The sequence below is a fragment of the Oncorhynchus masou genome, chromosome 14 (genome assembly GCF_036934945.1).
Source record: "Oncorhynchus masou masou isolate Uvic2021 chromosome 14, UVic_Omas_1.1, whole genome shotgun sequence".
Lineage (NCBI taxonomy): Eukaryota > Metazoa > Chordata > Actinopteri > Salmoniformes > Salmonidae > Oncorhynchus > Oncorhynchus masou.
This window is the reverse complement of record NC_088225.1, coordinates 20,251,628-20,279,056: the sequence shown is the minus strand read 5'-3', so window position 1 is coordinate 20,279,056 and position 27,429 is coordinate 20,251,628. Positions and strand designations below refer to the sequence as shown.

At 46.9% G+C, this 27,429-nt stretch overlaps 4 protein-coding genes across 12 annotated transcripts in view; 2 read left to right on the top strand and 2 right to left on the bottom strand.

Annotated features, from left to right (window-relative positions):
• Nucleotides 1–1,273: 1,273 nt before the first annotated feature.
• On the top strand, nucleotides 1,274–9,262 carry LOC135554492 (transmembrane emp24 domain-containing protein 1-like). The gene is made up of 4 exons (XM_064986824.1): nucleotides 1,274–1,746; nucleotides 8,334–8,431; nucleotides 8,661–8,847; nucleotides 9,042–9,262. The coding sequence occupies exons 1-4, from the start codon at nucleotides 1,555–1,557 to the stop codon at nucleotides 9,258–9,260; spliced, it is 696 nt and encodes a 231-aa protein (XP_064842896.1). The 5' UTR covers nucleotides 1,274–1,554; the 3' UTR covers nucleotides 9,261–9,262.
• A 1,153-nt stretch (nucleotides 9,263–10,415) lies between these two features.
• On the top strand, nucleotides 10,416–12,221 carry LOC135553827 (uncharacterized). The gene has a single exon (XM_064985762.1). It carries the CDS (start codon nucleotides 10,416–10,418, stop codon nucleotides 12,219–12,221), a length of 1,806 nt encoding a protein of 601 aa, XP_064841834.1.
• A 1,980-nt stretch (nucleotides 12,222–14,201) lies between these two features.
• Nucleotides 14,202–16,226, bottom strand: LOC135553826 (uncharacterized). The gene is made up of 2 exons (XM_064985761.1): nucleotides 16,211–16,226; nucleotides 14,202–15,646 (listed from the first exon to the last, which is right to left on the bottom strand). Exons 1-2 carry the CDS (start codon nucleotides 16,224–16,226, stop codon nucleotides 14,202–14,204), a joined length of 1,461 nt encoding a protein of 486 aa, XP_064841833.1.
• LOC135554489 (dynamin-2) overlaps nucleotides 15,383–27,429 on the bottom strand; it is a 40,260-nt gene continuing 28,213 nt past the window's right edge. For 4 of the 9 annotated variants that reach the window (XM_064986814.1, XM_064986817.1, XM_064986815.1 and 1 more), the window contains 7 exons: nucleotides 24,125–24,235; nucleotides 22,311–22,420; nucleotides 21,994–22,105; nucleotides 21,292–21,456; nucleotides 20,812–21,035; nucleotides 20,235–20,477; nucleotides 17,143–19,785 (listed from right to left, as the gene is read on the bottom strand). In XM_064986814.1, the coding sequence (XP_064842886.1) occupies nucleotides 19,716–19,785; nucleotides 20,235–20,477; nucleotides 20,812–21,035; nucleotides 21,292–21,456; nucleotides 21,994–22,105; nucleotides 22,311–22,420; nucleotides 24,125–24,235 (1,035 nt within the window). In that variant the 3' untranslated portion in view covers nucleotides 17,143–19,715. Of the gene's footprint in view, nucleotides 16,447–17,142; nucleotides 19,786–20,234; nucleotides 20,478–20,807; nucleotides 21,036–21,291; nucleotides 21,457–21,993; nucleotides 22,109–22,310; nucleotides 22,421–24,124; nucleotides 24,236–27,429 lie in introns of those variants that run through there. The other 5 variants (XM_064986812.1, XM_064986816.1, XM_064986813.1 and 2 more) reach the window with 3 other exon arrangements.

Below are 27,429 nucleotides of genomic sequence, written 5' to 3'. Positions count from 1 at the left end.
GTTTTCATCCGGATGTCAAAATACTGCCCCCTACCCTAGAGAGGTTTTAAATGGGGCTATGACAGTCTATTACAAATCAGTCTGACAGTACATTTGAAAGTATTTCAACCTGAAGAAAGTATGGTTTGAAGTAACTGAAATGCATCAAAGGTATTGGGAAGTTCAGAAGATCATCAGGCAATGATACGTATACAAGTCTAACTTCATTTGTATGATCTTCTGTGCAGTCTGATGTAGTGTCTGGTCTTGTCCACTCTGTTCTGAGTGGCTTCTGGGCATTGTAGAGGGACACATACTTGTTTCTGACAGTCATGTCTTTCAGTGATGGGGTCATGATATTTTGTAGCTTAAACCATTCAAAAGATAAACCATTCATCTCTGTTTACTACAAGCATAATCTAGCGGCTACCGGAGGTTACTGACTTAACCCCAGAGGTGGAAAAAGTACCAAATTGTCATACTTGAGTAAAAGTAAAAAATACCTTAATAGATAATGACTCAAGTAAAAGTTTCCCAGTAAAATACTACTTCAGTATCAAAAGTAAGAGTATAAATAATTTTAAAATCCTTATATTAAGCAATGGTGGAAAAAGTACCCAGTTGTCATACTTTAGTAAAGGTAAAGATACCTTAATAGAAAGTTACTCAAGTTAAAGTGAGTCACCCAGTAAAATACTACTTGAGTAAAAGTTTTAAAATAGGGTCATTGCCATAAGGTCATTGCTAAAATATACTTAATTATCAAAAGTAAAAGTATCAATTATTTCAAATTCCTTATATTAAGCAAACCAGACGGCATCATTTTCTTTCTTTTTTTTTAATTTACGGATAGCCAGGGGCATGTTCCAACACTCAGACATCATTTACAAACGAAGCATGTGTTTCGTGAGTCCTCCAGGTCAGAGGCAGTTGGGATACCCAGGCATGTTCTCTTGATAAGAGTGTAAATTCATCCACTTTTGGGTGTCAGGGAAAATGTATGGAGTAAAACGTACATTATTTTCTTTCGGAATGTAGTGAAGTAAATGTACAAGTTATCAAAAATATAAATAGTAAAGTACAGATACAAAAAACGACGTAATTAGTCCTTTAAAGTATTTTTACTTAAGTACTTCACACCACTGCTATACATTGGTATTGCACACCCTTCCAGTCAATCATACGCGCTACTTTGTAGAAGTTATTGTAAAAGATAGGGCTACAGGGTGAGATTTGTTTCTTCCAGTGGTCTAGTCTAACATCGATATAGTAGGTTGGATGAGATGCCATAAAATAGACTCACTTTCAGTTGCGCGCACAGTGGTCAGAACTGATCTGAAGCTAGTTGTTCGGTGAAGAAGGCGACTTGATTTCTGCTATGACTAACTTTGATCACAAGCAATAAATAGCCTACAGCTCGTGGTCGCTGACAGTCTATGGAAAATGTACGTATACAATGCGGTATGAGTGAAGCGAAGTAAGCTACTAGACTACAAGAACAAGCATACATGGCTGCCGATGAGTCAACAGTGATTGTAACTTTTACTGAAGTCCAAAGTCGCTTCTAGGCTACAAATGGGTTCCATGTTTGATCTGAGCGTTGCTGGAAGACTCTATTTGCTGTCTTGTTTCGTTGTATCTGTGGACTTCACTTTAGGCTTGGGACAAAGCCAAGATACTGAATTCACGTTTCTACTCCCGGCGGGTAGAACAGAATGTTTCTACCAAACAGCTACGAAGAACGGAAGCCTGGAAGTAGAATACCAGGTAGCAGGCTTGGACAATTTCGTTTTCTGTGGTATTGAAAACACAGCTGACAATCTCTGTGTCATTCTCTCTCTCTCTCTCTCTCTCTCTCTCTCTCTCTCTCTCTCTCTCCCCCTATCCCCCCCTCTCCCCCCCCCTCTCTCTCTCTCTGTCTGTATGTGTGTGTGTGTGGTGCAATTTCGTGCCTCTATTATAACTATGTTACAAGATGCATTAGTCCGTCAGTTACAGGATGCTTTATTGTTACAGCCAAAGGACTTTGCTCAGATGCAAATAATAAGATAAGGCATCTTCCTTCCATACAGGTGGAGTCTATAAGACAAAGCCAGCTTGACAAGCTGCCGGCATCGGCATGAAGAGTCAAGGCAGGGGAAGTGTTTACAAAGGGATCCACTGTGTCAGCATAAGGCCAGATCTTCTAACTAACCTCTGAGCAATAGTAGCTGTAGTAGGCCTGTGGCTTCTTCTTCTCCTCTAGACATGTAAAGAGAAGGAGAGCGCTTGCCACCAAGTGTAGGCCTACTTGGTGTGTTAGTAGTCATGCGCTTTGCTGCAAAATGCATATTAAATATGAAGCTGTGCCATCCCTGGCCCGACCTTGTTACAATTTATACATAATATTTTAGTCATTTAGAAGACACGGTTGCAGAGTTAGTCAGTTGACTAGTATAACAATGTAAACCACTACAGGTTAGGCTCTTCATAGATTAAAGTTGAAGTGATGCTCATCATGCTACGGTATCAATGCCTACTCTACATACTGGAAACCCTGTTCCCAATCCTCACACTGTACCAAGGCCCTCTGGCAGACACATGACTGTGATAGGATGTCATGTTCCTCACCACCCATTCCGCCAAGCCGTGACACATTTCTGTGGACTGTGTGTGTGTGTGTGTGTGTGTGTGTGTGTGTGTGTGTGTGTGTGTGTGTGTGTGTGTGTGTGTGTGTGTGTGTGTGTGTGTGTGTGTGTGTGTGAGTGTGTGTGTGTGTGTGTGTGTGTGTGGTCTGTGTGGAGCCTGGCAGGCTTACTGTGGTATCCACACAGCAACAGCTGAGACGCACAGGGCTGAGAGAGATGACAGCTTGAGAGAGCAAACTGAAGGACTGTGGGGATTGGGACGTTTTATGCAGCAGTCTGTGGTGTGTGTCTGTCTGTCTGTCCGTCTGTTACCCTCTCAACCAAGACAATGACACCACACTGGCAATGGTAGTGACTCATGCCTAAGGCCTAGTTTATATGGCATAACATGCTGTGTTTCCCTCCTTATGTTTCTGCTGCCTGAGAGGGGTGTTACTTTGACATAAACAGACAGGTGCTGGGGAGTGGTGTTACTTTGACATAAACAGACAGGTGCTGGGGAGTGGGTGTTACTTTGACATAAACAGACAGGTGCTGGGGAGTGGGTGTTACTTTGACATGAACAGACAGGTGCTGGGGAGTGGTGTTACTTTGACATAAACAGACAGGTGCTGGGGAGTGGGTGTTACTTTGACATGAACAGACAGGTGCTGGGGAGTGGTGTTACTTTGACATAAACAGACAGGTGCTGGGGAGTGGGTGTTACTTTGACATGAACAGACAGGTGCTGGGGAGTGGTGTTACTTTGACATAAACAGACAGGTGCTGGGGAGTGGTGTTACTTTGACATGAACAGACAGGTGCTGGGGAGTGGTGTTACTTTGACATGAACAGACAGGTGCTGGGGAGTGGTGTTACTTTGACATGAACAGACAGGTGCTGGGGAGTGGTGTTACTTTGACATGAACAGACAGGTGCTGGGGAGTGGGTGTTACTTTGACATGAACAGACAGGTGCTGGGGAGTGGTGTTACTTTGACATGAACAGACAGGTGCTGGGGAGTGGTGTTACTTTGACATGAACAGACAGGTGCTGGGGAGTGGGTGTTACTTTGACATGAACAGACAGGTGCTGGGGAGTGGTGTTACTTTGACATGAACAGACAGGTGCTGGGGAGTGGTGTTACTTTGACATGAACAGACAGGTGCTGGGGAGTGGTGTTACTTTGACATAAACAGACAGGTGCTGTAGAGTGGGTGTTACTTTGACATGAACAGACAGGTGCTGGGGAGTGGTGTTACTTTGACATGAACAGACAGGTGCTGGGGAGGGGGTGTTACTTTGACATGAACAGACAGGTGCTGGGGAATGGTGTTACTTTGACATGAACAGACAGGTGCTGGGGAGGGGGTGTTACTTTGACATGAACAGACAGGTGCTGGGGAGTGGTGTTACTTTGACATGAACAGACAGGTGCTGGGGAGGGGGTGTTACTTTGACATGAACAGACAGGTGCTGGGGAGTGGGTGTTACTTTGACATGAACAGACAGGTGCTGGGGAGTGGTGTTACTTTGACATGAACAGACAGGTGCTGGGGAGTGGTGTTACTTTGACATGAACAGACAGGTGCTGGGGAGTGGTGATACTTTGACATGAACAGACAGGTGCTGGGGAGTGGGTGTTACTTTGACATGAACAGACAGGTGCTGGGGAGTGGTGTTACTTTGACATGAACAGACAGGTGCTGGGGAGTGGTGTTACTTTGACATGAACAGACAGGTGCTGGGGAGTGGTGTTACTTTGACATGAACAGACAGGTGCTGGGGAGGGGGTGTTACTTTGACATGAACAGACAGGTGCTGGGGAGTGGTGTTACTTTGACATGAACAGACAGGTGCTGGGGAGTGGTGTTACTTTGACATGAACAGACAGGTGCTGGGGAGTGGGTGTTACTTTGCCATGAACAGACAGGTGCTGGGGAGTGGTGTTACTTTGACATGAACAGACAGGTGCTGGGGAGTGGTGTTACTTTGACATGAACAGACAGGTGCTGAGGAGTGGTGTTACTTTGACATGAACAGACAGGTGCTGGGGGGGGGTGTTACTTTGACATGAACAGACAGGTGCTGGGGAGTGGTGTTACTTTGACATGAACAGACAGGTGCTGGGGAGTGGTGTTACTTTGACATGAACAGACAGGTGCTGGGGAGTGGTGTTACTTTGACATGAACAGACAGGTGCTGGGGAGTGGTGTTACTTTGACATGAACAGACAGGTGCTGGGGAGTGGTGTTACTTTGACATGAACATACAGGTGCTGGGGAGGGGGTGTTACTTTGACATGAACAGACAGGTGCTGGGGAGTGGTGTTACTTTGACATGAACAGACAGGTGCTGGGGAGTGGTGTTACTTTGACATGAACAGACAGGTGCTGGGGAGTGGTGTTACTTTGACATGAACAAACAGGTGCTGGGGAGTGGTGTTACTTTGACATGAACAGACAGGTGCTGGGGAGTGGTGTTACTTTGACATGAACAGACAGGTGCTGGGGAGTGGTGTTACTTTGACATGAACAGACAGGTGCTGGGGAGTGGTGTTACTTTGACATGAACAGACAGGTGCTGGGGAGTGGGTGTTACTTTGCCATGAACAGACAGGTGCTGGGGAGTGGTGTTACTTTGACATGAACAGACAGGTGCTGGGGAGTGGTGTTACTTTGACATGAACAGACAGGTGCTGAGGAGTGGTGTTACTTTGACATGAACAGACAGGTGCTGGGGAGGGGGTGTTACTTTGACATGAACAGACAGGTGCTGGGGAGTGGTGTTACTTTGACATGAACAGACAGGTGCTGGGGAGTGGTGTTACTTTGACATGAACAGACAGGTGCTGGGGAGTGGTGTTACTTTGACATGAACAGACAGGTGCTGGGGAGTGGTGTTACTTTGACATGAACAGACAGGTGCTGGGGAGTGGTGTTACTTTGACATGAACATACAGGTGCTGGGGAGGGGTGTTACTTTGACATGAACAGACAGGTGCTGGGGAGTGGTGTTACTTTGACATGAACAGACAGGTGCTGGGGAGTGGTGTTACTTTGACATGAACAGACAGGTGCTGGGGAGTGGTGTTACTTTGACATGAACAAACAGGTGCTGGGGAGTGGTGTTACTTTGACATGAACAGACAGGTGCTGGGGAGTGGTGTTACTTTGACATGAACATACAGGTGCTGGGGAGGGGTGTTACTTTGACATGAACAGACAGGTGCTGGGGAGTGGTGTTACTTTGACATGAACAGACAGGTGCTGGGGAGTGGTGTTACTTTGACATGAACAGACAGGTGCTGGGGAGTGGTGTTACTTTGACATGAACAGACAGGTGCTGGGGAGTGGTGTTACTTTGACATGAACAGACAGGTGCTGGGGAGTGGTGTTACTTTGACATGAACAGACAGGTGCTGGGGAGTGGTGTTACTTTGACATGAACAGACAGGTGCTGGGGAGTGGTGTTACTTTGACATGAACAGACAGGTGCTGGGGAGTGGGTGTTACTTTGACATGAACAGACAGGTGCTGGGGAGTGGTGTTACTTTGACATGAACAGACAGGTGCTGGGGAGTGGTGTTACTTTGACATGAACAGACAGGTGCTGGGGAGTGGTGTTACTTTGACATGAACAGACAGGTGCTGGGGAGTGGTGTTACTTTGACATGAACAGACAGGTGCTGGGGAGTGGTGTTACTTTGACATGAACAGACAGGTGCTGGGGAGTGGTGTTACTTTGACATGAACAGACAGGTGCTGGGGAGTGGGTGTTACTTTGACATGAACAGACAGGTGCTGGGGAGTGGTGTTACTTTGACATGAACAGACAGGTGCTGGGGAGTGGTGTTACTTTGACATGAACAGACAGGTGCTGGGGAGTGGTGTTACTTTGACATGAACAGACAGGTGCTGGGGAGTGGTGTTACTTTGACATGAACAGACAGGTGCTGGGGAGTGGGTGTTACTTTGACATGAACAGACAGGTGCTGGGGAGTGGGTGTTACTTTGACATGAACAGACAGGTGCTGGGGAGTGGTGTTACTTTGACATGAACAGACAGGTGCTGGGGAGTGGTGTTACTTTGACATGAACAGACAGGTGCTGGGGAGTGGTGTTACTTTGACATGAACAGACAGGTGCTGGGGAGTGGTGTTACTTTGACATGAACAGACAGGTGCTGGGGAGTGGTGTTACTTTGACATGAACAGACAGGTGCTGGGGAGTGGTGTTACTTTGACATGAACAGACAGGTGCTGGGGAGTGGTGTTACTTTGACATGAACAGACAGGTACTGGCTAGTCTCTCCTTGCTGTTGGATTGTAGCTTTAGCTGAAGTTACTGTCGGTTGATCCTGACTTGGTGGATCTATTTTAACTCATATCTACTGTGTTGTAGAGTTTGAATATGGCAATCTGAGACTGCTAATGACCGGATGAACCATGAGCTGTGCAAATACTTGGAACAAATATTATATACATTGTTGTAGTGGAAGGTATATGCAGGTATACACTGTATACCCACTTATTTTTCATTTGGCATTGCGTATACTCACTTCTTAATCCCCACAATGCATATCAAAGTAGTGTAGTGGAGGTATACGCCATATCAGTTAATAAGGCTGATGGAACAGATCAGAATTTATAGCTTAAAATGTTGATAAACTATTATGAGGTAGACCTATGTACAAATGTTCCAAAATGACATTTGAATGAAAACACTGTTCTAAAAAGCGATTTCTTGGACAGAGATGGAAACATCTGTTAGAAATGTAGATCTGAAGATGCAAGAGTTATCATGAGTTGCTAATATGACTTGGATAATGTCTGCTAGACAATGCCAGAAGATGTATAGAACAGCAATAGAACAGGAGAACGCATATGAGGACGTCGTTCTAAAGGAATTGCCTCTACGTGTCGATGGTGGGATTTTGGCTTTAGGCTACTTTCAAGCAAAGTAAGACATGACTCATATGAAGTAAAACATCCAGGTTTCAAACAATTAAGGATCAGGAAAAATGTAACAATGCATAGAGGCTTTCCCAAAATCCTTATCAATTAAATGTTAACGAACTACAAAGTAGTCTATGCTTCCCTGGTCGAATGACATCATGATTACCTGCATCAATTCAGTGGTCATTTGTTTTGCAAACTCCATATCATGTGCTACAGAAACACAGCTAACCAAACAACCGTGCTTGGTGCTTGTGCACTTGAATTGAAAGGTAACTACACTCAAAAACGTTTTTTTATTGAGTTATCCCAGACCAGTTTTTCTGTTAAGTGTGACTTTGAAAGCCAACATGTTTTTAAAAACCTGACTGAATTTCTGACTCAGTTGACAGCCTAATTTATCTGTTTCAATAGTAATAAGCCTGTTAACTTATTTGCACGGTACAGCTTGGTTTAGCCTGATTGTGAAAGACCATTATGGGATTTATCATTTTAGGCCATTCAGAGTGTATGTCACTGTTTGGCATTCAATTTTTTACACAGGGCACTTTTCCGTCATTTTGGAAATGGGCAAAATTAGTGTAAAATCACTTCTCCAGGCACCACTACAACACTGACTATACCACCACCACAGTGTTCATGTGTCTACAGTATGTATGGAAGTGAAGGTGTGTGTGTAGACATGGTGGATTTCAGTCTGTCTATAGTATCTGTCGTGAACACTGGATATTCTCATAGGAACACTTTGAGTTAGATTATAATATCATTTCATCCATTCCCTCCTGTTCCAGGTGATTGCAGGTGCAGGCCTGGATGTGGGCTTCACCCTGATCTCCCCCAGCGGATACAAGCTGGCCTCTGAGTTCAGGACATCTGACGGCATCCACACGTGAGTGGGCAGAACCTACTAACACAACCCTGACCTCCTCTAACTTCTCTGGAGTGGTATGAAGGTCTCACCATGCTCGATGGGGTTTGGATCAAAGTTTTTGTAAGGTGATGCAAAAGACACCTTTCCACCCTCTGGCTTACAGACAGTAACGTCCTACACTATTCTATATGACAGTCTGAACACTGTCTGACATCATGTTGTTCTTCCTCTTTGGTCTGTCTCCCAGGGTGGAGCCTACAGAGGATGGAGACTACCGGCTGTGTTTTGACAACAGCTTCAGTAAGCTTTCTGAGAAGATGGTGTTCTTCGAGGTGATTGTGGAGGGCCAGCCTGGGGACACCTGGGGCGATGAAGAGTGGGCTGACATGGCCGAGCCAGAGAGTATGGTGGAGTACAAACTGGAAGACATCAGGGTGAGAAGGACAGGAGGAACACCCAAACACTCAGCCACTGGGACTGGTGTCTTTATTTTGTCTTTTCATCCTGTTCGTCTCTCCTGTTTCACGGTTTTCCTCTCTTTCCTGCTGTCAATGTTCTATACATTCCTGTGTTCTCTCTTATCCTCTCCAACCTTACCCACTGTCTCTCTCCCTGCCTCTCCCTGTAGGAGACCATGGACTCAGTGCACAGGCACCTGGAGAGGAGCCGGCAGCTTCAGACCATGCTGAGGGCCTTCGAGGCCCGGGACCGCTATCTACTGGAGGACAATCTGTGGAGGGTCTCGTTCTGGTCCTCCATGAGCCTCCTGGTCATCCTGACTGTGGCCGTCACACAGGTCTACACCCTCCGACGCCTCTTCGACGACAAGAGGGTCTGCAAACCCTAGTGTCCAGTAGCATCTTCCACCACCCCCACACCCTTCCCAGTGGTATCTTCCTCCACTCCTATACTCTTCCCAGTGGTATGTTCCTCCACTCCTCTACTCTTCCCAATGTTATCTTCCACCACCCCACACCCTTCCCAGTGGTATGTTCCTCCACTCCTGCACTCTTCCCAGTGGTATCTTCCACCACCCCCACGCTCTTCCCAGTGTTATCTCCCACCACCCCACACCCTTCCCAGTGGTATCTTCCACCACCCCCACACTCTTCCCAGTGTTATCTTCCACCACCCCACACCCTTCCCAGTGGTATGTTCCTCCACTCCTACACTCTTCCCAGTGGTATCTTCCACCACCCCCACGCTCTTCCCAGTGTTATCTTCCACCACCCCACACCCTTCCCAGTGGTATGTTCCTCCACTCCTACACTCTTCCCAGTGGTATCTTCCACCACCCCCACGCTCTTCCCAGTGTTATCTCCCACCACCCCACACCCTTCCCAGTGGTATCTTCCACCACCCCCACACTCTTCCCAGTGTTATCTTCCACCACCCCACACCCTTCCCAGTGGTATGTTCCTCCACTCCTACACTCTTCCCAGTGGTATCTTCCACCACCCCCACGCTCTTCCCAGTGTTATCTTCCACCACCCCACACCCTTCCCAGTGGTATGTTCCTCCACTCCTACACTCTTCCCAGTGGTATCTTCCACCACCCCCACGCTCTTCCCAGTGTTATCTTCCACCACCCCACACCCTTCCCAGTGGTATGTTCCTCCACTCCTACACTCTTCCCAGTGGTATCTTCCACCACCCCCACGCTCTTCCCAGTGTTATCTTCCACCACCCCACACCCTTCCCAGTGGTATGTTCCTCCACTCCTACACTCTTCCCAGTGGTATCTTCCACCACCCCCACGCTCTTCCCAGTGTTATCTTCCACCACCCCACACCCTTCCCAGTGGTATGTTCCTCCACTCCTACACTCTTCCCAGTGGTATCTTCCACCACCCCCACGCTCTTCCCAGTGGTATCTTCCTCCACTCCTCCACTCTTCCCAGTGGTATCTTCCTCCACTCCTACACTCTTCCCAGTGGTATCTTCCACCACCCCCACGCTCTTCCCAGTGTTATCTTCCACCACCCCACACCCTTCCCAGTGGTATGTTCCTCCACTCCTACACTCTTCCCAGTGGTATCTTCCACCACCCCCACGCTCTTCCCAGTGTTATCTCCCACCACCCCACACCCTTCCCAGTGGTATGTTCCTCCACTCCTGCACTCTTCCCAGTGGTATCTTCCACCACCCCCACGCTCTTCCCAGTGGTATCTTCCACCACCCCACACCCTTCCCAGTGGTATCTTCCTCCACTCCTCCACTCTTCCCAGTGGTATCTTCCACCACCCCACACCCTTCCCAGTGGTATCTTCCTCCACTCCTACACTCTTCCCAGTGGTATCTTCCACCACCCCACACCCTTCCCAGTGGTATCTTCCTCCACTCCTACACTCTTCCCAGTGTTATCTTCCACCACACCCACACCCTTCCCAGTGGTATCTTCCACCACCCCCACGCTCTTCCCAGTGTTATCTTCCACCACCCCACACCCTTCCCAGTGGTATGTTCCTCCACTCCTCCACTCTTCCCAGTGTTATCTTCCACCACCCCACACCCTTCCCAGTGGTATGTTCCTCCACTCCTACACCCTTCCCAGTGGTATCTTCCACCACCCCCACGCTCTTCCCAGTGTTATCTTCCTCCACACCCACACCCTTCCCAGTGGTATCTTCCTCCACTCCTACACTCTTCCCAGTGGTATCTTCCACCACCCCCACATCATGCCCAGTGATATCTTCCACCACACCCACACCCTTCCCAGTGGTATCTTCCACCACACCCACACCCTTCCCAGTGATATCTTCCACCACCCCACACCCTTCCCAGTGGTATCTTCCACCACACCCACACCCTTCCCAGTGGTATCTTCCTCCACCCCACACCCTTCCCAGTGGTATCTTCCACCACACCCACACCCTTCCCAGTGGTATCTTCCACCACACCCACACCCTTCCCAGTGGTATCTTCCACCACCCCACACCCTTCCCAGTGGTATCTTCCTCCACTCCTACACTCTTCCCAGTGGTATCTTCCACCACCCCCACATCATGCCCAGTGATATCTTCCACCACCCCACACCCTTCCCAGTGGTATCTTCCACCACACCCACACCCTTCCCAGTGGTATCTTCCTCCACCCCACACCCTTCCCAGTGGTATCTTCCACCACCCCACACTCTTCCCAGTGGTATTTTCCTCCACCCCACACCCTTCCCAGTGGTATCTTCCACCACCCCACACCCTTCCCAGTGGTATCTTCCTCCACCCCACACCCTTCCCAGTGGTATCTTCCACCATACCCACACCCTTCCCAGTGGTATCTTCCTCCACCCCACACCCTTCCCAGTGGTATCTTCCACCACCCCACACCCTTCCCAGTGGTATCTTCCACCACACCCACACCCTTCCCAGTGGTATCTTCCTCCACCCCACACCCTTCCCAGTGGTATCTTCCACCACACCCACACCCTTCCCAGTGGTATCTTCCTCCACCCCACACCCTTCCCAGTGGTATCTTCCTCCACCCCACACCCTTCCCAGTGGTATCTTCCACCACCCCACACTCTTCCCAGTGGTATCTTCCACCACCCCACACCCTTCCCAGTGGTATCTTCCTCCACCCCACACCCTTCCCAGTGGTATCTTCCTCCACCCCACACCCTTCCCAGTGGTATCTTCCACCACCCCACACTCTTCCCAGTGGTATCTTCCACCACCCCACACCCTTCCCAGTGGTATCTTCCACAAAGATGCCATAGAAGGGTGTTGGGACTAACAGGACCCTACTGTAAAGTAATGGTTTCAGAGATTGAAGAAGAGAGACTATTGACAACAGTGATGTTTGGTAAATGAGGAACTGTTAGTAAGGATTTAGTGATGTTTGTGTGTGATGAGCTTGATTCAGCTTTTGAGTGGCAGAAAAGTGCATGTTTGTATGTGAGTCATAAACACTGTATAATGATGTTTTGACAATTTAGTGTCAATCTATCAAACAAGAAACCAAAGCAATAACATATCATGTGGTAGTATGTTTTTAACATGGGATCTTAAGAGTGACATTACAAATATAATTTATTTAATGACATGGTTATAACACAACTACAGAAAAATAAACACACAAAAAAAAAACATTCTACTCTGAAATAAATTAATTCTGGAGAAAGAGTAGCCTCGCAAAGCCACTGATCCCGCAAGCTTACATTAAGAGCTGCAGTGGTTATCAGTCAGTTAATTATGAGGCAAGAGAAAGAAGTCTTACATGCAACAATGGCTGTCCTCATGGGATGGTTTTATTGAATTACATATTACATTTTTATTGAAATGTATAGTGTTTGACAGAGATCAGGTGAGACGAAGCCAAAGAGTTGAGACATTCAAAAAATGATCCCTGCCAGGAGAATGTTGCAAAGTCAACCACAAGCATAGTTGTTATATACACCTCCAACACCACAAAACAAGATCCAATCATTCATTTGAAAAAATGATTGTATTTATAAAACCATAAAATCTCAATGATCCATTCCTTTCAATTACAGGTACAATAGTGCAAATTTGAGTGTCAAAAGTGTGCAGCAAAATAAAATAAGGCAATCTTATTGGCTACCATAAAACAGCCCTGGATTAAAGGCATATCGCAAAGTTCTGCAGTTGACATCAGTTGGATCTATTATTGACATTGTACTACATTATAATCACATTACCGGTATATGCCCTTCTTCAAACAACTACCCTTACTACAGTATAAATAAACTGTATAATGATAACATACAGCATATGCCATATAGAAGAGGTTTTTATTCAAAGTGATTTACAGTCATTTGTGCATACATTTCACGTATGAGTGGCCCCAGCAGGATTCAAACCTACGACCGTTGGTGTTGCAAGCACAATGCTCTACCGACTGACCCTTGCGCAAGGCCTCCACTGGAACATACATGGTTTGAAGCTCTCTTCTGAACATGACATGACCCTCGCTGTTAAAAGCTTTGCATGCTTCTGTGCTCACTCAGCAGTGGAGGACCCAGCACTACCTGATTAATTGAACATTTACATTTACATTTAAGTCATTTAACATCCTTCACCTCATCCCTTCAAATAGTCACCTTACCGTTTGGTTTTTGGGGCCCTCCCAATACACTACCATATAATATTAAGGGCTGTCATCATCCCATGTGGTGTTCCCCAACTGACATGTCAAATGATTAACTGTAGCATCGAACACAATGCAGTATGAGTGAGATCTCAAATAATCTACAGTTCCACCTACACACAATGTATTTAGAATCATCTAAATAAACCAAACGTCATTTTTATAGGAGTGTTCTACAAATGTGTTCAATAGTCATTCAGACACTAATCTATTGAGAAATGCCCATATTTTAAAACTGCACTGTATATAAAACCAAGAGGAGAGGTTATGCCCCAGGAGATAGCTAGCACAAACAATCACTGGATTTCATTACGAATTTGGCACATGAGCAGTCAAACAATTTTATCAGTATAAAAATAATTTCATTTTCTCAATGTTTGTTTAGTATGGAAATAGTGAACAGAAGTTGAACCAGTACTGAAAGTGGTGTCAGAATTCAGCCAGGCTACAGCTCGCTAAACCCCCTGGAGGGGTTGGAGTTTTCAGAATACATCCCCCACACTTCTAGAACAGTCTGGGTAGGTGCTAGCTTTTAAAGGCCCAATGCAGCTGTTTTATCTCAAAATCAAATAATTTCTGGGTAACAATTAAGTACCTTACTGTGATTGTTTTCAGTTTAAATTTTTTCAAATAAAACAAAAGCAGCTTCTTAGCAAAGAGCAATTTGTCAACCAAGAATGTTGCTAGGACTGTCTGGGAGTGGTCTGAGTGGGGAGGGGGAAACTGGGAGTGGTCTGAGCGGGGAGGGGGAAACTGGGAGTGGTCTGAGCGGGGAGGGGGAACTGGGAGTGGTCTGAGCGGGGAGGGGAAACTGGGAGTGGTCTAAGTGGGGAGGGGAACTGGGAGTGGTCTGAGCGGGGAGGGGGAAACTGGGAGTGGTCTGAGCGGGGAGGGGGAAACTGGGAGTGGTCTGAGCGGGGAGGGGAAACTGGGAGTGGTCTGAGCGGGGAGGGGGAAACTGGGAGCGGTCTGAGCGGGGAGGGGAACTGGGAGTGGTCTGAGTGGGGAGGGGGAAACTGGGAGTGGTCTGAGCGGGGAGGGGGAAACTGGGAGTGGTCTGAGCGGGGAGGGGAAACTGGGAGCGGTCTGAGCGGGGAGGGGAAACTGGGAGTGGTCTGAGCGGGGAGGGGGAAACTGGGAGTGGTCTGAGCGGGGAGGGGGAAACTGGGAGCGGTCTGAGCAGGGAGGGGAAACTGGGAGTGGTCTGAGCAGGGAGGGGAAACTGGGAGTGGTCTGAGCGGGGAGGGGAAACTGGGAGTGGTCTGAGTGGGGGAGGGGAACTGGGAGTGGTCTGAGTGGGGAGGGGAACTGGGAGTGGTCTGAGAGGGGAGGGGAACTGGGAGTGGTCTGAGAGGGGAGGGGAAACTGGGAGCGGTCTGAGCGGGGAGGGGGAAACTGGGAGTGGTCTGAGCGGGGAGGGGGAAACTGGGAGTGGTCTGAGCGGGGAGGTGAAACTGGGAGTGGTCTGAGCAGGGAGGGGAAACTGGGAGTGGTCTGAGCGGGGAGGGGAAACTGGGAGTGGTCTGAGAGGGGAGGTGAAACTGGGAGTGGTCTGAGCGGGGAGGTGAAACTGGGAGTGGTCTGAGCGGGGACGGGAAACTGGGAGTGGTCTGAGCGGGGAGGGGGAAACTGGGAGTGGTCTGAGCGGGGAGGGGAAACTGGGAGTAGTCTAAGTGGGGAGGGGAACTGGGAGTGGTCTGAGAGGGGAGGGGAAACTGGGAGTGGTCTGAGCGGGGAGGGGGAAACTGGGAGTGGTCTGAGCGGGGAGGGGAAACTGGGAGTGGTCTGAGCGGGGAGGGGAAACTGGGAGTGGTCTGAGCGGGGAGGGGAAACTGGGAGTAGAGTGGGGAGGGGAACTGGGAGTGGTCTGAGAGGGGAGGTGAAACTGGGAGTGGTCTGAGCAGGGAGGGGAAACTGGGAGTGGTCTGAGCGGGGACGGGAAACTGGGAGTGGTCTGAGCGGGGAGGGGGAAACTGGGAGTGGTCTGAGCGGGGAGGGGAAACTGGGAGTAGTCTAAGTGGGGAGGGGAACTGGGAGCGGTCTGAGCGGGGAGGGGAAACTGGGAGTGGTCTGAGCGGGGAGGGGAAACTGGGAGTGGTCTGAGCGGGGAGGGGAAACTGGGAGTGGTCTAAGTGGGGAGGGGAACTGGGAGTGGTCTGAGAGGGGAGGTGAAACTGGGAGTGGTCTGAGCAGGGAGGGGAAACTGGGAGTGGTCTGAGCGGGGACGGGAAACTGGGAGTGGTCTGAGCGGGGAGGGGAAACTGATAACTAGCTGTTATTGGCAGAAAGGTTTGGAAGTCTCTTTCTTACTGGTGGATGAACTAATATACAGCCTGGTGATGACAACAGGCAGGCTAAAACTCCATCCCACCAAGACAGGCTGAAATTTCAGGTGTTTTTTTCAAACTGCCCTTACACTTAAAAGTGCATTATTATAGTTGTCACAGTATTATTTCAACCTCATAGTGTGGAACAATATATAAAGCATATAAATATCACACTTTTGACTGCACTGGGCCTTTAACAGTTTGAATGAGATTGTGAGTGAGAGTAAAGTTGTCTTCTTTACCGTGACAGTTCTCTCCGTATTTTATTACAGCTTATGCAATGAGATCTCATTTCACTTTAGGATTATTTTTTTTAAAGGAGGCTGATTTTCCTGAAATGCCATCAGTTATTGTAAAACGAGTACGTTTGACAGTTGCCATTGAAAAACTCTGGTATTTAATGTTAGAAACTAAGTTATGGCTTTTAGAGTTTAATCAGCGCCGAAACATATTCTTTGGAGAATATTTAAGGTTAAGGTGTTCAAGGTTTATGATTCTTCGCAGGTCTGGTTCTCTTGCTGGTTTGTGGACAGTGCATCCCCAATCCTATCCTGCTTTGGGGCAAGGTCACCACTGGTTACGACGAGCAGGAGCAGGCCGCCTGTTCAGGGACAATCATAACGACAGACCAACATTAATAACTCTCTCCCATTCAAGTATTTTTGATGCGTAATACAGTTTGGTGATTGTAAGGGGTCAAAGACCTTTTTTGTAAGGGAAGACTTATGAACATTTACTTCCTGAAATTGTGTTTGTGTCCATCACATTTTGTACATCTTCCTGCTTTCTTTAGCTGATGATTCCTATTACCATAACTGCTGTTTTCTACAGGCAATGTGATCTATTATGTGCAGCAAGAGACAAATCAAATCAAGTTGATTAGACTATAAACTTGAACATTTAATTGAAAAGCAGTATACTTGTACACCAGAGGCCTTCTACAACCCACCACCACTATTACTAACACTACAGCAGAGTATTGAGTTGTATAGTAGAGTATGTGCACCTTGTATTCAGAGACACATCAGGAAGGAAGAAAAAAGAAGAATGAATAAGTTATTATTCCAGGAATTCTTGTCCTACACAACTTTCATTCCACTTTTAACTCAAGTCAAAAGGCAAGCAGCCTGTTGGCCCAGAAACACGATAGCAACATCCACAGTGAAGGAGGGGGAAGAAGAGAGGAAGGCATACCAGGAGAGAGAACCATGAGGACAACCAATGAGAGGAGAGAGAACCATGAGGACAACCAATGAGAGAGAGAGGGGGGACCACACAAGGAGACACCAACCACCAGTCTATTTATTGTACACAACACCTCTTTATTTAGCGCTCATGTTCCAAATGGGTTCATTTGTATATTCAAATCCAGGAAATTACTAGAGGCACTTGACAAGGCTTTGCAAAAACTAAAGAAAGATTGATGCAGGTCAGTTCCCCCCACCCACAAGATGAAAGATACAGAGCATGGAGAGTGTGTGGGGGGTATCCATTAGGGAGAAAAGGTCGTCACCAACATCTTACATCCCATCTCCTGATCTGTAAAGTGTAAGGGGACAGGCTACAGTGACCGGTACCGTCAGGTGACAGGGACACTTTCATAAGAAGGGGACGTGTTCGATTCCCTTAAGACTCTTCAACATCAGAGAGTGACAGCATAAATGTAAGGCCAAATCTCTTCCTAGTAGGGGTTCAATACTTGGTCAAGAGATTGAAACCTTTTGGAGCATGGATAGACTCCATTTCACAGAGGCTTTAGTTGGAGTTAGCTGAGATCAGAGTCAGACACCCACTAGCAGCACGGTCACTGTAGACAGACCTGATGGGAAATGTATGGGAAGAAAAGCACATTCTGCCCAGAAAATATGGTTTTAGACAGTTCCTACCAAATTCACCCTCTACCTGTACCACAATCTGTAAGGGGTACAAGGTATTGGACTGAGCTCTATGTAGTTTGGACAGGTTCTCCAGGCAGGATGTGTATGTACACCAGAAAAAGCCCCCTGCTCACCCTCAATATTTATCACCAAATTAAAACATCAACGTAGTCCATTTGTCACTCACCCTCCAAACCCCCCCCCCATCCCACCCCCAAAATTCACCCAGTATGATCAAATTACCATCAGAGGAATCAAATGATATTCATCAGTAGAAAATCCCATCTGTGAAGAGACACTCTTCACTCCTATTTAAACCCTCCCCAGTGGCAACAGTTATTCCAACTAGAACCCTGTAGTGGAAGTCGCTACCAGAAAGACATTCAGTCTCCCTTCCAGAGGAGTAGTAGGCTGAAGGTGCAGTATACAGCTGACATCATTTCTATCAAAACCATACATGACAAATGCCCAGGGTTATAAATAATGAATTAATGCGATCTGGAGATTACAAATCTCAACATTTCCCTACATCCCAAGCTAAGTCAATATAACGGCTGTGTGTTAGTGCTTCAATTAGTATAACGATTACTACACATTAAAATGTTTGGTTTTCAATGAACACCATTAAACATCATTCTCCATCCATTCTTTTTAAAACTGGAGACATCACCATCTCTGTGTGTCTGTACTGAGACTGTCCATCAGCTATGTACAACGGTGTTTCCAAGACACCGGGAGGATCTCTCGTCCATAAAGACAAATGACCATTGAATTGTGACAGGAAGAAGTGTCGGTCCTAAACCGCCGTCTCTCCAGCTCTAACCACATAGCTCCCCCTTCCCTTTCCCGCCTCCCCACCCTCACCCTCCTCCAGGAGAACCTACTGTACTCTCCCCTTTACCTGTCCTTGTCCCCAATGGGACTTTGAATGAAGGTTGGCTAAGGCCTCAGTGAGGTTGACTTAATAAGGTGCTGGGATAACTCTATACTTAAAGATGTGTGGAGAAATCATCTCAAAGTGCTGACAACTCTCTCTGTTTATTGTGCATAATCTTAAATGAATGACAACCTCAACACTACCACTGGATGTATGGATGTACACAGAAGTGCTTCAAGTGGTCTATCTAGATGACATTTTCTCAGCAGTGGCAGGACATTCCAATAATAACATGCACATTTTAGAAGGCTGCTCTCAGTCTCATGTGTAGCCCTGCACTGCTAAATTGTCTTTTTATGCCTCCTTTCGCTGTGATTTGAGACTGGTTTTAAAGCTACATACAGGGGCATTAAAACAGACAAGTCACTCACATAAAATCAACACCACCGTAGTCGTAATAACAATAACTATTTTCCAGTATGAAATCAAGTTAGAAAAACCACAAAAAAATGAACAGGATGTCTGTGCATATTACACAGAGGTGTCGGGTGTAGTAGAGCGCGAGGTGAGGACACGTCTAAAGATGGAGGGAGGGAGGGTAGCGAGCCTTTTACGTTTAGAAAGGTTGTGGACTATGCTGTCGGCCACATTTTCAGAGAGGAAATTAACAATTCTGTTACCACAGAAAATAGGTCGCTTAGGGGCATATCACTTCCATGTAACCATCCACATCGGATGCCGTGACTGCACCCTGCTGGTCAAAGGTGAGCGATTAAGTCTTGATGAATGAATGGTACAATATCCAAAACAGTGTAATTACATCTCTCCTGATTCTGAGGATTCAAGTGGTTATGGTTCCTTTGCTTCTTTAGAATGTGGAGACCAGAGAGCCCACATGTGTAGGAGACTAAGGGAGGGTTAGCAGCTTATATCAGAGAACAGTTTGAGTCGACTACGTTAGATAAGTCTGCTTGAAATAGCATTTATCAATGTGCATAGATACTGTATAGGGGCCCCCTCCTCCCCTGCTCTCTAGCCCTCCCCTCTGGCCTCAGTACACACATAGTCTCACACACACACACACACAGGTGAGCCTGGCTGGTTCTACTGGGTAGTCTAGTCTAGCAGGGAGGGCTCGGCAGGGCGGATTATGGTGGGCCGGTGAGGGGCGCCAGGGGGTCTTCGGCTGCAGGGAGAGAGAGAGAGAGCAATGAAACAAACCCAGACAGAGCGAGCAGGAGAACAGATGAGAGATTGTGAGACGTGAATGGAGAGAAACACTCCCACTGAGAGAGATAGGGAGAACAGAAGAAGAAACAGAGTTGAGCACAAAAGAGAGAGGAGTTAAGAGATGGGGTTTATGAAACCGAGAAGATAACCACGATAGAGGAAAGAGAAAGGAAGAGAAGTGTGTGAAGAAAAGTAGTAATGTGAAAGGTGGGACTGGGAGGAAACTTATATCCATCTATTGACATCAACAGTCAGTCAGAGCCAGGTGCTGCAGTTAGTGATAACCTGGCAATTCAACTAGGAATTAAGAGGGTTACACAGGTTATTAGTGTCGATGAGGAGACATTATTCCTGTGTGAGGATATAGGTAGGTAGGAACTGCTCCCTCGTGAGAGGTGGTCTTACCTGGGCACGCCAGGGGGGATGCGAGCGGGCCGAGAGGGGATCAGTGGGGGGGCACTGAAAGGGTCCTGATGGTTGTTGCTGCCAAAGGCGTTAATGGGCGGCGGGCCCGGGCGAGAGGGAATGGGGGGCCCCCCAAACGCTGGGGAGGGGTTGAGGGGAGGTCCCGGCCTTGGGCCACTCACTGCAGGAGGACGGCTTGGGGGAGGGGCTGCTGCGGCCGGGGGGCGGCGCTGGGGGGTAGGACTGGAAGGAAATGAGAACAGAGAGAAAGAGGTGTGGGGAATGGAAAAAGAACAGACAGACAATGAAATATACATTATACGAACACTGCACAACGACAATAAGCTTCGGTCGACTGTATAGTCTCTTACACATGACCCCCTTTAGTTCCCACATGACCCCCTTTAGTTCCCACATGACCCCCTTTAGTTCCCACATGTGACAATGGATGAAGTAAAACATCTTCCATTTAATGAATTAAATAATTTAAGGTACATTCACTCAACCACATTAACGTCAAAGTCAACAAATCCCTTTTGTATGTGTGAATGTGTACACACACACACACTCCTCTCACCTGGCTTCCTGCATCCAGCTGTCGTTGACGGGCGGTGGCACGGGGACCGTCACGGTGGTGGTGGTGATGTCACCGATGATGTGCAGTGCCTCCTTGAGGGCGTGGTACATGCGGAGCATCTCGTCGCGGCGCTGCGCCTGGTCAGCTGACTCCTCCATCAGGCTGTTTTGGTCACCTGACGAGTACAGGTAGGCCAGCAGCTCTGAGTGGATGAAGTCCTTAGCCTGGGGAGGAGAGGAAGACCATGGACTACAGAGAAACAGAGGTGTCCTACTCCTTTCACTACTCACATCATACTAGTCTGCATGGAAAGATGGAGTCCCTGAATAGTCAATCTTCAGTGATGCTAGAAAACACAAACACCCCGGCGCTTGTGGAAACACAATGGTACACGAAGCTGGCATACAACCATGTGATGGAATCCCCTGCTATAAGACAGAGCCTGCTCAGTATAGACTGTCTCTAGGCTTTTTCACTCACGCTGTTGATCATGAGGTGCATGATGGTCTTGGGCATGAGGTCCCTGATGGACTTGTTGACGATGCCGATGTAGGAGTCCACCAGGTTACGGATTGTCTCCACCTGCCTCTCCAGCTGGGGGTCCATGGAGAAGGTTTCTGATGGGGCCGTATCCTCAGTGTCCACCTGAGGAACACAGAGAGAGACGTTACTTCTGAGTGAGGACACGTGACCGGTCCAAACAGGTACCTGTCCACACACGTACCTGTTCTCTGAGTGTTTGAGGTCAATACATTATAGCTAATACTACTGCATGCCATTGGGATACATTTGCGGTAGATGTATGCCATTGTGAATCATACATCCATTCGCTCTGATATTAGTACCTCATAATCTCCCTTGAATCATGAATTGGCGTGCATGAGAAGAAACAAGCAGTAGGACAATCATCAGTGACGTCATCAGGAAGTATAGGTGCATGCCTAGTGTTCATCAAATACTGACAAAGGCTGTCACCACAACGCATCCGTTCGTTTGACCTCTGCTAACATTCAAACTTCAAGGGTCGGTTTACCAGACACAGATGAAGCCTCGTCCTGGACGACAAAACCCTTTCAATGGAGAATCTCCGCTGAGCATGTCCTTAAGTCCGTCCAGGACGAGTCTTCATCTATGTTCGGGAAAGCGACCCAAAGACTATTTGAGTGAGTTTGGGTTCAGTACCTGGTCCTTCTCAGGGTAGACCCCAGCCCTCAGGAAGGAGGCTTTCCAACTGTCCACGTCCTCCTGGGTGTCACAGGCCAGCTCAATCTGACGCAGGTCCTTATACACATTCCTGCTTGATGGATGGCAAAACACAAACACAATCAGGGTGGGTGTAAATTCTATTTCATTTCAGTCAATTCACTAAGTACATTTCCCTCCATGCTTCTTGATGAGAATTGTAACATTTAAATGTCAGTTTACTTCCTGATTCACTGAATTGAAATGACAGACTTGTATGGAACAGGATACACAACACACACATCCATTTCCCTGACCTGGATTCAGTGTTGAAGACGCCAAATACGTGTTTGGTGGACATGAAGCCTTTCTCCACGTCCCTCAGCTTGAGGTTATCTAGGGGAAGCATGTACTTCTTCTCTTTCTCCTAAACCACAGAGAGAGAGAGGGGGCGGGGGATCTGAACTCATAGCAAAAACATCGAGTAACAAATCCTTGAAGCCATTAAAAACACTAAAGTACACAAATAAGAGGAAGCCATGAAGACAGCCATTAAGAAACTGCTTCATGGGTAACTTTGAAAAACAGTGGAATAGAACACTAGGCTTCTCCACCAATGAGCAGAGAGAGTGGAATGCATTTCCTCTGTATAAGACCCAGACCACCAGGCTGGTGAGAAGAGAGGGAGAGAGGAGGAGCATTGGGGAGAGAGAGAGATGGGGGAGGGATGCCAGCTTTGCACTGTTGAGGAGAAGCATCTGGAAGCGTTTGTCTGCACTAACACAGAGAGCGCTCAGTCCCAACAGTTACATCACTCTAAGCCAATGTCCTAGTCTCACACACACACACACAAATATATAACCACACACATGAAAACATACAAACACCCATGTGCTTGTGCAAATGCAAACACGTAAACACAGACGCATGAAAGTGGCATACAACCACAAACCAAGACAAACATACACCCCCCCCCCAACCTCCCCCCCCCAACCCGCCCCCAGTAACCCAGTACGATTTCCTGCAAATTCCAAAGGCAGATCCCTGCTGGAACATTTCAACCCGCCTGCCACGTCAGTTTGCTTCCACCATCCTCCCTCGCTCCTTCTCCTCTTCTGCACTTTCTCCTTCTCTCGCTCTTTCCACCACAGAGGACTGGTCAAAACTGAACGGTGCCAGTTATTTTGAGGCGTAGTCAGAGTGACAGGTTAAAGGTTTGTCTTCAGCTCTGGTCAGCAGTATCTTTTGAAGCTCTTTTTGTTTCTCTGAGAGAGGGGACATCTTCGCCAAGGCCTGGGCTGCTCTGACCGAACTAATGGTAAGTTTAACAGTCAGACTATATTTCCGAATGCATCAGTCTGTAAATGTTTAACTTTCCAAGGACGATCCCTAGTGCTTTTGGTTTATTTCTTTAATATTATTTAAACTTTGTTCCAGTAAATCATCATACAATATGTATCATCGACATGTCTTTTCCATATATTTCACAGCCTTTGATATGGCCTACAGAGCATTTGAAATCTGACTGTCGAGAGTAGTGTGTGGTCAGAGTGGGAAAACACCTTGCTGTTTTGTTCATGTGCACAAAGTAAATACAGTAATGGCTGTTGGAACTTTAAGATGATCAAAAAAAGTTGTAAGCTCAACTTCTCTCCATTATATCAACATACTAAATTAGTCAATACAGTTATATATTTGGACCTCAGTCTGAGTTTGGTTGCTTTCTTTATCAGAGGAATGTTTACTCTCCCTCCATCGCCCCCCCACCCCCACCTCTGTCCTGTCTCTAGGGCAGTGACCTGCAGCCGGAGCGACCCCGCGGGCCTTCCCCCCTCCTCACCCCCCCGCCTGCCCAGTGTTCAGACTACCTGTTCATCAGGCTGAAGCTGAACAGTAGTCTGCACATTGGTTAGGCTGGGTCGGGACACACACACAGGACACATCACCAGCCAGCAGGGGCTCTGGTGAGAGGCTCTGGCCGGATCTGATTCTCCACCGTGACAATGAGAGGGGGGAGGGAGCATGCAATGCTCAATGATCATATATCAGCCCATGGAGTCGTAGCAGAATCTTTCTGCCAGTTTGTATTGTACTATTTTGTGTTGTACTTCTCCCAGCGTTAGACACTCACCTCCTCATCCTTGTACCAGGATAGTGACTCTGCGGTCAGGACGAACCAGTACTCCTTGGAGCCTCCCTTCATGATGCTGATGTTGATGGTGAGCCAGCCTTTGCGGATGACCTGTTAGGGGAGAGATAGGGGTGGGGGAACAGGGGAGCGAGGGGTGGTGGGGGACAAGGTATACCAGGAGGATGGAGGGAAAACAAGTCATTAAAGTACTCATGATTTACCTCCTGTAGATCTTGTGATATGACTAACTTAACTGACCAATAAAAACCTTACCTGGGTACTCAGTGTGAGTTTGGTTGATCCTGTCTTACCAATATAAGCACTAATATGTTCTACATACTAAATGAACTCTTCTATTCTGAGTATAAAGATTCCCAATTCCAACAATGTTTCTGAACATGATCCCTGATGTATACAGTAAGCATACAAAAGTATCATTCAGAAAGGATGACTAACTGAAGGGGAAACCTCAAACAAACCTTAATAACCTCAAAACTAACTAAGATGGGGCATCCAGACCAAATGGGACCCACACAGGGGCAGGGATCAAGGGTCGGCGGTGGTACGTTAGAGTGAGCGGGTCAGTAAAAGCTAGCCTATAGCCGGTTAGCCAAAACAGACTAGGGTTAGTGGGTTAACTGGGCAGAGTCGTCAGACATACACTCCAGTGTAGGAGGCTAAACACCTATGTAAGGAACAGGACATAGGGAGATGGAGAGGCAAGAGGAGGGCCAGACTGTGGGAGAGGAATACAGCGATATGCAGAGACAATGGAGACGGGTAGACTGAGCCACAGCTCACAGAGTGGACGGGTAGAGAGAGAGGGATGAAAAAAAATAAAAGGAGGATTTAAGGAAGGGAGAGAGGAAAGAGAGATGAGGCAGGGTTGAGAGGTTCTTTCTGTAGACGAGTTGTATTAGAGCAGGGGTCCTCAACCTTTTTATGCCCAGGGACGCCCTCGCAGGCAAACCGACAACCCAAGGAACCCCATCCTAAGTTAGCAAACATTGTTTTCACGACTTGTCTTATTAGGTGAATGATAATGTCAAGCAGAAGTAATAACATTTGAAAATTAATAGATTTGGTAAATAGTTTCATTATTTTGACCTCCCCACATAACTGGAAGAGGAAGTGTAAACTAACAGCCTATTCGCAAGAAAAGGTAACTCCAAACACATTTTCGCTAAGAACGGTTTAGCGCTGGTTAAACAAAGTTTAGCCATGTCTGGACAAAAATGTATGTCCAAGTCAACAAAGCTCTGCAGCAGCCAGCAGCACTTGCCACAGCGGTAGTCTATTCACAGGTGCTGTTTCAAAGCCTATGTCAGATACACCAGTGAGTGTAATTATCTTTAATGAGTGTAATCTGTTTTATATTAAGAGTTAAAAAATAAAGTTGACATCAGAAATATACTCTTATTTTCTACTGCATGTAATTCAACATTTGCTTATTCTGTTGCTAGCGATATTCATAAAAACCTTTAAATAAAAATCCCTTTTTTGGGACCCCCTGCAGTACCTCATCAGATACCTAGGGGGGCTGCTGATCCCTGGTTGTAGTACCCCTGTATTAGAGTAATGCTCTCATTGTTACTGCCATTTCAAAGAACCATCATGTGCGGCAGATCTCAAGCTTGGACAAGGATGCTGTCAAGTTATGACAGAACATCAACCTCTCTCTCCCTCTCCTGTGTCTTAAAGACTGATTGGGGTTTATGACGGATGGACGGACAGGGGGGTAATTAGTAGGAAAGTTGCAAAAGAAATGAAAGGAAGAGGCTGTAACATAGGAGTTAGCTAAATTCTCAGTTTGCCTTGGCGAGGAATTGCCTTTACACCCCTCTTTAATGAGAACGTTAATTTATTTATTTTTAAACCTGGCTGGCAGTCAGTGGTCAGTGTCGTAAGTGTTGAAGGTAAGAGACAGACAAGAGGAGTGTGAGGTGACAGAATAGGGATAGTGAGATGCTTTTAATGCCATGACACTTCTTTCCTCACTGTCTAAACAGAAGCCCTGACATGCAGGATAGGTCAGTGATGACAAAATACAGACATTTAGCCTGTTCTATCTTCAGCTACATCTAATGTTCAGGTTATTATCACTCGAGAAAAGTTAGGCCACTTGATGGCATCATTGCCTCAATTCCTGTCAAAAGTAAACACATTATTTTAGGTCTTCTACCAGCTGGTAAATCAAACATTGATACATTAGATGTATGGATATAAACACATTCCAAATCATTATTAAACCAAATTTAAAAATCAGATTTGATCAGAGTTATTTTATGTAAATTATAATCATTGATTGAATCATGACGCCCCCCCATGCCCTTCTACCATCTACTGCCACCCTCTGGTCCCTGATTGGAATGACAGTCACAGGTCACACAGAATGGTTTGTGGACAGTTGTGAGGTGTGCTACTAACATATTGTTATAGTGATGATTGGAATATTGAGTTGTGGAAAGTTGACATGCCACGATAAGTTATAAAGAGAGAAAACATCAAGAGGAGATTTCAATGACACCAAAAGGATGAAAATGTGAACCTCTAGTGTCTGATTGTTGGTGATTCATGTCTCCTCCCCCCAGTCCTGGAATGTTCAAGACCCTTCAACAGCAAGGCAAACTGAGGCGGTCACTACTTAAACCCCTGGACAGGGCAGCATGGGTAAGGACCAAAAGCAGGAGAACTGACACCAGCCACTCTCACATCCTCACAACTCTTCCATAGTCTTTCACAGGGAACCATAACATTACACTTCAGTGTGGTTCAAGAACGTGACAAAAAAATAAAACCATTCTGCCTGTGCTTGGACTGAACTGGTTTCAACAGGTTTGAGAGTAAAGAGTAAATGTTAGTAATATTCTATCTACTTGTCCAATTAAAGACAATTGCTGTCTTGTCAAGTGAAACCAATAATTAGAGCATAACCCGGATGTTATTGAGGAAGCCGTTACCGATTACGGGTAAGGGGTAAAGCCGACGAGAATTACATCTCTACGATACGACTCTAATTGATCTCTGGTTTGCCATAAGTCTTGAGACTTTGAGACTCTACTACCTTCTCCTGCTCGCCCTCTCTCAGTCCCTGTGGAGTAGGGAAGATATGACGAGAAAAAAACAGCTCATTGTTTTGAAGAGGAGTTCTGTACACAGGAGTAACCTGGAACAAGTTGCCATAACACCAATACCCATAACCTCCCATTCTTTCCTAAGTGTCAGATGTCTGGCCTCAGTTCTCCTGCTCTGGTGACCCCTGCTGACTCCTAACAGGGTGTGGCTTGGATCTGTGGGGTACTTAC

Bases quoted from the DNA above. Each gene is read 5' to 3' on its own strand.
- LOC135554492 (XM_064986824.1), top strand. From the start codon at position 1,555: ATGGGTTCCATGTTTGATCTGAGCGTTGCTGGAAGACTCTATTTGCTG. The intron at 1,747-8,333 runs GTAGCAGGCTTG...CTCCTGTTCCAG, and splicing joins GCCTGGAAGTAGAATACCAG to GTGATTGCAGGTGCAGGCCT. The intron at 8,432-8,660 runs GTGAGTGGGCAG...TCTGTCTCCCAG, and splicing joins ACATCTGACGGCATCCACAC to GGTGGAGCCTACAGAGGATG.
- LOC135553827 (XM_064985762.1), top strand. From the start codon at position 10,416: ATGTTCCTCCACTCCTACACTCTTCCCAGTGGTATCTTCCACCACCCC.